Source organism: Bison bison, unplaced genomic scaffold (genome assembly GCF_000754665.1).
Source record: "Bison bison bison isolate TAMUID 2011002044 unplaced genomic scaffold, Bison_UMD1.0 scf7180017864072, whole genome shotgun sequence".
Lineage (NCBI taxonomy): Eukaryota > Metazoa > Chordata > Mammalia > Artiodactyla > Bovidae > Bison > Bison bison.
The window spans coordinates 10,799,473-10,808,035 of NW_011494644.1; the positions used below are offsets into that span (position 1 = coordinate 10,799,473).

The 8,563-nt window shown below is 49.8% G+C and overlaps 1 protein-coding gene across 2 annotated transcripts in view; it reads right to left on the minus strand.

Moving 5' to 3' along the window:
• The window catches only part of ATXN2L (ataxin 2-like), an 11,575-nt gene that overhangs the window by 2,312 nt on the left and 700 nt on the right, over positions 1-8,563 (minus strand). For both annotated transcript variants that reach the window (XM_010837261.1, XM_010837260.1), the window contains exons 2-18: positions 7,051-7,078; positions 6,784-6,840; positions 6,623-6,694; positions 6,102-6,252; positions 5,619-5,743; positions 4,707-4,798; positions 4,060-4,260; positions 3,079-3,254; positions 2,812-2,922; positions 2,080-2,274; positions 1,920-1,991; positions 1,615-1,685; positions 1,128-1,423; positions 978-1,047; positions 340-486; positions 143-215; positions 1-49 (exon numbers count right to left, since the gene is read on the minus strand). In XM_010837261.1, the coding sequence (XP_010835563.1) occupies positions 1-49; positions 143-215; positions 340-486; positions 978-1,047; positions 1,128-1,423; positions 1,615-1,685; positions 1,920-1,991; positions 2,080-2,274; positions 2,812-2,922; positions 3,079-3,254; positions 4,060-4,260; positions 4,707-4,798; positions 5,619-5,743; positions 6,102-6,252; positions 6,623-6,694; positions 6,784-6,840; positions 7,051-7,078 (1,986 nt within the window). The remainder of the gene's footprint in view (positions 50-142; positions 216-339; positions 487-977; positions 1,048-1,127; positions 1,424-1,614; positions 1,686-1,919; positions 1,992-2,079; positions 2,275-2,811; positions 2,923-3,078; positions 3,255-4,059; positions 4,261-4,706; positions 4,799-5,618; positions 5,744-6,101; positions 6,253-6,622; positions 6,695-6,783; positions 6,841-7,050; positions 7,079-8,563) is intronic.

The window sequence follows — 8,563 nt, forward strand, 5'->3', positions numbered from 1 at the left end:
GGGGCGGAGGCTGGCTGGTGTTGGTCCGAGCGCTGGGGGGGCAGGGAGCCTGCGGGTGGGGGGAAGACGGTGCAGAGCTCAAGCTCCATCTGCCAGCAGGCAGCGGATGGCGCCGCGTGGGGCCCCTCCTGACCCTGCTCACCTTTGGCGCCCCGGTACTTGCCCTGCTGTCCAGGCACTGAGTTGGACACAGGATAAGGATACATCTGCGGTGCCTGGGGACCAGAACACAGGCGAGGCTGAACAACCCGCTCGTAAACGCCCACGACAGGCGGGCCTTGGTCCCCCAGTCAGCCCAGTCATACCTCTTACCCTGGGCCCACCCGTCTCTTCTCTTACCTGAACAGCTGGTCCCATGTGGATCTGAGGTATGTAGGAAATGTACTGGGGGCTATAGAGCCCACTCTGGCCTGCTGTCAGCACCGGGATGGAGGGAGTTGAATGAGTCCGGGGCCCAGGAGAAGTCGGAGTACTGGTGGATTTATTCTGTAAGAGGCAAATGAGGACATGTACAAGATACCTTAATGACTTCTCTATACCACCCTCCTCTCCCAGTCGAGGGCATCCAGAGTGCTGTGCACCAAGCATTTCCTACACTTTATCTTGGTTAAACCTCACATCAACCCCCAGGAGATGAGCAATCTTAAATTACAGGCAAGGAAACTGAGGCAGAGAGGTTAAGTGGTTCATCCAAGATCACAGAGCTTGCAAGAGGTTCAAGCGCAGTCAGTGGGCCCAAATGAAGCCCATGCTCCTAACTGCCAAACTCTGACTCCCCCCGAACCAAACGCCAAGTCCCAGTGAGGAACCCATAATTATCTGTCAGATACTTCACGATACCCGGCCAGCCACTGCTAAGACCTGCTTCCACAACTGCTGCGGTCCTAATATACTTGTATAACTGCTCCTCACTCCCCCCACACCCAGCTCCCACTCCTCATGGAAACCCCAGCCCACATTCCCCTGTCCCATCTCACCACAGACAGCAGGGGCTTAGTGGGATTGAACTCCTTGGCATTGGGGTTCAATGTTGACTTCTTTACTTGTCTAAGAGAGAAAAATGGAGTAAATTCTCACGGCCTGCCTCTTGTCACCAGACACCCGCCCCAGCTCCCCACCCCACTCACTCAGCAACTGGGCCCTCATCCTTGTCATCTCCCTTGATGAGGCCCACTGGGGGGCTGCCAGTTTGGCTTGGGCAAGGTGCCGGAGGCTGCTCCGGCCCCTCGGCACCCCCTGCTGCTGGCAGGGGCGGTTTGTCCTCCTTGTCCGATACTGATTCGGCCTTCGAGGAAACAGGAGACCCCAGGGGCTCTGAAGCCAAAAGACCATCCACCTCCTTCTCCTTCCCTTTGGCCTCCTCTTTCAGGATCCGTGGAGGAAAAGGATCCAAGCTGGTCTCAGGGGAGCTACTGGGCTGAAGCTACAAGGACAGAAACATACAACATAGAGAGTACTCTCCTATCTCAACCCCAGACTCACCTTCCTTCCTTCATCTTTGCGTGCTCTAATCTCTAAATGCCACCCAGTGCCTATTCCATAAACCTCTCCCCCGACCCCCCAACCTGCATCTCCTTCGTGTTAACATCCTAATCATTCCCACATTTCACTCACCTTAAACTGGGCCCCAAACTTTCTCAGTTCTTCCAGCTGAAAACGCTTCTGTTCATTCTGAAGGCCAGGGACTATGAGAAAGAGAAAAAAAGGAGGAAACACACTTTTCTTTTCTTGAAGGTGGCTACACAGCAACCCAAAGAACAAAGAAACCAAGGGAAAAAGCTGAGCTTGTTAGAACCTTTAAGTTAGGATCAAAGGGCTGATCCACCGTCATCTGTTTCTGAATCGCAACACTTCCCTAACTGAAATGCTTCCTAATCAAAAGGGCACGAGACACTGGCAGGAAAGACAACAATGCTCACCTTTCGCTGCAATCCGGGACAACTCCTGGGACTCCAGCGTCCTTCCAGGTTCCTTGGCCGGGAGTTCTTTTACTGAGCAAGAAAGAACAGACACATGAAGGCCCTTCTGTCCAGAAGCACACTTCCCACTGTCCGCAGTCCCCCACCAGGTGGCTCTTACCATCTGTGGGGGCCAGTGAGATCTTTGGAGAAGCTGGGGAAACGGAGCCTACTCCAGGATCCCCAACTGCTGATGTCACTGGGATGGAAGCTGAAGAGGTTGGTACTGCTGAGCCCATGGGAGGCTCAGGACAGGAAGCTGAGATTGGGGCGGGGGCAGCTGATTTGGGAGAGCGCGGCGGGTACATCCGGCCCACTGGAACAAAAGGGAGAGTGATTTGTGTTGGTCACTGCTGGACATTGAGCAGTGAGTACTAGGGACTCACCAGAAACACCAAGGAAAGTTTATCTACAAGGTTACAAACTAAATGTTTAGAAGTGCAAGGCAGGTAAGGTAAGCAGATAAAATGGCCTCATGGGTACCATGAAAGACTGGAATGCTCCAAAGGGCAATCATGACTCAGTTCCAGCCAACCAGAACTATACAGCAAGACAGGTTCTGTGTTGGCAGACTTTCTGTATTTCAAAAGATATTAAAACATTTTCTATGATTTCTCCTCCCTTAAAATTAGTTGCTAACTAATTTAAACAGAAGGCACCTGCCAGCCAGACACAATGCATCGATTGCCATGCTGGAATTTCTCCCTGAGGGAAACTGAAAAATTCTTTCCTAAAAAGCATAAATCCTAACCTCCAAAACACCTTTATCTTGGAACTCTCCCAGCCCAGCATTCTAACAACTGACTATTTACACCCCTAACCATTTCTTCATGTAACACTGCTGGAATCTTACCTGCAGGAGGAGGTGGAACAGAGGCTTCTCCAGAAGGCCTGCTGCTGGGGGAAGACAGAGTCTTGGCACCTCTCAGAGGTCGCTGGGCCTTAGGGGACATGCGGGAAGGGCCTATTTTTTTTTTTTTAAAGATGGGGAAAAAAGAGGCAGAGTTCCTGCTATTACATGACCATCAATGCAACTTCCATCCAACCCACCTAAATCCTTTTCCTTGCCACCTACCACCATCCCCTTTCCCGCCACCATCAAGTCGGCTTCCTAACTCACCTCCATTGATACCGCGTGCCTCAGAACCTGGGCCAGGGCTGCTATTGTCAAGATGGTGAGGGCCACGAGGCGGCAAAGAGCTAAGGCCAGGCCGGCCGCCCCGAGAACTACTGCAGCGAACGCCTCCCCGGGGACCTTCCCGAACTCGCTGGGGTAGAGGGATATACTTTCCCTCCCTGGGGGAGAGAGTTCAAATAACATCAAGTAGCCACAAAACACACATTTCCCAAGAATGAAACCCTCCTTATAAAGTCCACCTCCTGCCTCAATGCACACACACAAATATGCCTGACTTCAGCTTTCTGCACTATTTCCCTTGAGAAACTGTCCTGTGGTTCCAGGATTATGACCCTACATTGCAGCTACCCCTGACCAGACCAAAGCAGCCAGTGCTCCATAATCCTACCCTCCTCCTGACCTACAAAACAGGTAGTATCACACTGTGGATTAAGGTACAATACACTTCGGTTTCATTTTCATGAAAGGAGAAGTTAAGACACACTTAGGCATGAAACGCAGAAAAAAAAAAAAAATATGGGGAATTCCCTAGGGGTAGGACTCTGGACTTTCAATGCTGAGGGTCTAGGTTCCTGGTTGGGGCACTAAAATCCTACAAATTGCAGAGTGCAGCAGAAAGCAAAAAAAGGAAAAGGAAAAAAAAAAAGTATCAAAAATCTGGGCGGGGGGTGGGGGTGGGGAACCTGTCTTAATCCCTAATCTTTAGCCTTGTTACTTCAGACAAATTAATAGTTCTAGGCTTCAGTGTCCTAAACCCCCAAATTCGGAATAACTACGTATTAACCTATATCATTGTGAGGCTTCAACAAGAGTATTTAACAAGCCCTTGGCCCTAATCTAAACCAAAAAATTGGGAGTAACTACATATTAACCTATGCCATTGTGAGGCTTCAACAAAAGTATACAGCAAACTCCGGGTGCAAACACTGAGCCCCACCAGGACCAGCCGCCCCCAGCAATCACCTGGCTGCCAAGCTGGGGCTCTCACGCCCTGAGCCCTGTCGCTGAACTGCACTGTGCTTCTCCTCCTCCGTGCGCCCATCATCATTCTCCATGGCGATCCGCAGGCGGTACTGGGGGCTCGATTCAATCTCTCGGGCCAACTGGGCAGCACGCAGCTCCCGCTGACGGAATTCTTCTGAATTGTCCTTCTCTAAGGGCACCCTGTGAGGACCGTCACCACCCCAGGGCCACGGGACAAGAGGGAAGAAAAAGAAAGACATTTCTATCAGTCCTATCACTAGCTCAGACATGTCGGTGTTTAAACCCTCAACTCAGCATACACTGATCTGGCATGTAGCAGGGTCCTAGGCAGAGCAGCAAGGCATCTCTGAATCTGAGGGACACTGAGACACACATATAAATTTGTTAAGATTTTACAGGAAAAGTATGCACTAAAAAAGCAGTTAATTCTACCCACGGAATCAAGACTATGAGAAAGAGAAAAACCTTTGCATGAGGAGTTCACAAGGCAGATCAGGAGTGGGGAGACGGCAACCCAGACACCCAGAAAAACATGTACAAAAGCTATGGTCCACCTAGAGACCTCCCTTCTGTTGATGGCCCCATACCTCAAACTGCACCATGGGGAACTACCAAAAGACACTCACGTGTAAGAAGAGAGACTGCTGTCATAGGTGGTCTTTACACCATAGTTCTCCTCATTGAACTTGAACATTTCGTTGGGGTCCCATCCATTAGACTAGATAAAGAGGGAGAATGTTTCAAAGATCAGCAAGGAAAGCAATAATAACCAATCTTTTTCTTCCCTCAGGTTGAAAGATTAAAAATCTGACCAAACCAAGAGTGGGAAAAAAAGGAACAGGGCTGATGGGACAGTCATCTACTGACTGCAGTACAAACTGGCAGTTTCCAAGACATAGAAGTCTTTAGGACCTGACATCCATTTCCAGATTTATATCCCAGAGAAATTCTGACCTAAGTGCATGAGGATACACATTCTAAAAATTCAGTGAGATACTATTTTTAATACCAAAATAATGGCCCAGAAACACCAATAAGAAAAGGGATAAATACAATATACTGTGCATACACCCAAGTATATACATACAAATAGCTCAAAGCATTTAGTTAAAAGCAATGACTAGGATCTATATACCAAAATGAAACATCCAAAAATAGGTAGGAAAAGCAAATTTTAAACAAACTAATACAGTGAAGTAACAATTCACTGACAAATTTTAAATCAAGATAGTTGTTCGGAGGAAGAGAAATGGGCCTATACAACATGCAATCTCATCTATATCTTTTTTTTCCCCAGGCTGGAAAAAAACTGATTTGAAGCAAATTTTAACAGTTATCAGTTACTGATGGTAGAAAAACAAGTATTTGAGTATGTTCTACATCTTTCCATTGGACTCTGACCACCATCAACAGCCAATAGTAAAAGATTTCCCCCCTGCCCACCCCAGCAATTCTTGGGTCCAAGAATGATGTCACGGCTAACACCCACACTTGGGCAGCAGCTCCCCTGCTCTAGGGCTCTGCAGAAGGGACTGTACCATGTCAGACTCCAGGTCGTAGTCATCACTGTTGCTATCACCACCCTCCCAGCGCTGAAGCACCTTCTCTTTGTGCTCCCCATTCACCTTCGAGTTCATGGCAATGGCTGAGTCAGTGAACTTATCTGTGAGGGTAAATTGAAGATCAGGGGTCAGGTGGTAATACCCTTCCCACCACAGAAGCAAAGGCAAGCTTTTGTGTGTCAGAGTTTGGGGGTGCAGGGCAGCATAAAAAGACTTGTTCCAAGAGTTCAAAAGAAGCAAGGAGTTGAAAACAAAGCAGGGAAAGTATGAACCACAACACAGGCTGGAATTCACCCCACTGTATCTTAGACATTAACACATGTTCTCAAGGAAAAACTTCCAGTCATCCTCCTCAGAAATAAGGTGATAAACAACAGGAAGGAAGAGAATCAGAACATCACATTCTCTGCCTTCTACTCAAGAACCAGGTCTGACACAACAGCCTGCACCAATAAATACCTTTAGTAGCATAATTGAAGTCGACATTTCGGAAGTGGACAAGCATGACATCACTTGGCTTAAACACCATGGTGTCCACTATGTCTTCCCGACGAGGGCCACCCGCTGGCTCCGATACCTTCCGGTGCACAGCGTCCACTGCCAGTTCAAACTATAAAAGTTCCATTTCCCAGCAACCAAGGGTCGGTATTAAGAAACGTGAAGACAAAAATATGACTTTTAATTTTACCCTTTTTAAACTTTCCCCAACACCACATTCTCAAGTGCACTGTCTTAATAACATCACCCACGGGATTTAGTCAAAGCCCCAAACTTAAAACATCACATCAAAATACCCAGCCCTCACATTTCAAACCCACGTCTTTAACTGCATGTAGCACTATTCTGACACAGGCCTACAAAAATGAGGCTAGCCATCATGTTGTCCAAAACCACTCAACTTTGTATCTTCAATGAACCTATTTCATTCTCTTCTTTCTCCCATGAAACTCCAAAAAGAAAGCTAATTTGAGTACACTAACCTTTGAGCTCAGCGTCTTGAAGATACCCTCATAGGTGGTACCGTTCTTCACCTTTACATCACAAGTGGAACCCTGAAAGAGCAGGGGAAAGAAAACAGAAGAGTACCTCTAGCAAACCGATGCGTTACATCCCTCAAGCTAGCAGCAAGGGGCCCACTTACCACAACAGCGGTAAGGAAATGCAGCATTCTGGAATTGTTGTAGACACCCTCAAACACCTGTCAGTAACACAGGAGAGAGACAAAAATAAAGAAACAGCCAGTCAACACCTTACCCTCCTTCACAATGTCCACACTCCACTCATAACCACCTCGAACATACGGGATCCTTGCCCTTCGGAACACATCTATTTCTGCACCTAGTCTGCCCTCTATTCCCATATATGTATCTTTTAAGTATCCGTGCCTTAGGGGAGAAAAGGCACTCACCGGTGACTGTGGAGGTCCCTTTCCTGTGCTTTGTCCCCTATAAGAGAAGGAAACAAGAAGCTAGTTATTTAAGTACGGTCAAGCCCTTTTATTCCATTGCTTTCAAAGGACTCTATGCCAAGACCACACACTATGTGACGATGACGACTTAGGCTACAAATCATTAACCAACAGATTTTCAGATTCTCACTTCACAGAGGAAGAAAAGCACTAAAAGCCATCTCCTCCAAATACCAGTAAAATAGGCTCAACCATCAACGTCTGTCAACTGCTTTAAAAGCCAATTCAACACAACGTTTCTGCAAGAGGGCCAGGGCTGCAGGCTTCCAAATGACGAACGTTACGGTTTTCGACAATAACCCCAGCCAGATGTAACAGTGGGAGCTCAGAGAACGCAAATTTTGAACTACCTAGGTTCAGGTAAATTACCTCCCAAACAGGAAAGACCATCATTTCCCGCAGCCTTACGCCCCAAACTAGGAGTGAAGGTACTCCCTCTACAATCTACCCTTCTGGACCTCTTTACTCATTCAGCCTGTTACCCACTCTGGGAGGGGTCACCTATCACCCAGTAACCCTGCTTCTCGCTGGCTGATGTAACCGGCGGTTGAAGAGGGCGATCAGGGGGCCGCTGGCAGGGCTGGGGGACAGCGCAGCCGCAAAAGCTATCCACCCAGAGGCCTCGCCCGGTCTGCGCTTGCGCACTAAAGCCCACGGGCCTCTTCAAAATCGCCCTCCCTCCCGCGATCAGAACCCACTGCGCCTGCGTGTACCTCCACTCTCAATTCCATAAACCCACAAACAGAAGAAACCGAGTCGGGTGTGCACCACTCATCCAAGAACACCAGGCGAACCCGTCCACGAACACTCCCAGCCGCTGCCCTATATGTTACCCGAGGCTGGAGAATGGCCGGGTCATAAGACACAGCATCCGCGCGCACGTACGGGAAGAGCGCGCGCGCTGGAGGTTCCCAGCCCGCAGTCCTCTCAGTCCCTCCTTCCGTCCCCCCGCCCACCCTGCTCCCCTCCTACTGGCCAGACTGGGACGGGGAGGTAGCAACTCGCTACCAAGTCCCTCCCTCCCCATTGGCCAAACTGTGAGCCGCGCGCCCCTCTCCATTGGCTACGGCCAGGGACCCCTTCCCGCAGCTGACTCCCCATTGGCTGAAGACGGGAACCGCGAGACCCTTCGTGGTAATGGAGCCGGGGACCCCGATCACCTCTTCACCCCCCCCCCAACTCCCCGTTCCGACGCCGCCGGCGGGATGCGCCCTGCTTGCCCTTAAGGCCCAAGCTCCCGAGCCCTGACTACGCTCGCAGAACTGAGCACTGCCCCTGAATACCCCGGTGGCCACCAGGGACCCTCTTCCTCCGACCAGTTAGGACCTGAGGGCCCACCCCCAGCTTCACGGGGCTTTCCCACTCCCCCTGGTGCCCCTCAAAGGTGGCCAGGCTAGAAGTCTGCCTGGCGCGGTGTACAGGTCTCGGCCACCTCGGCTCTACCGCCCGGAAA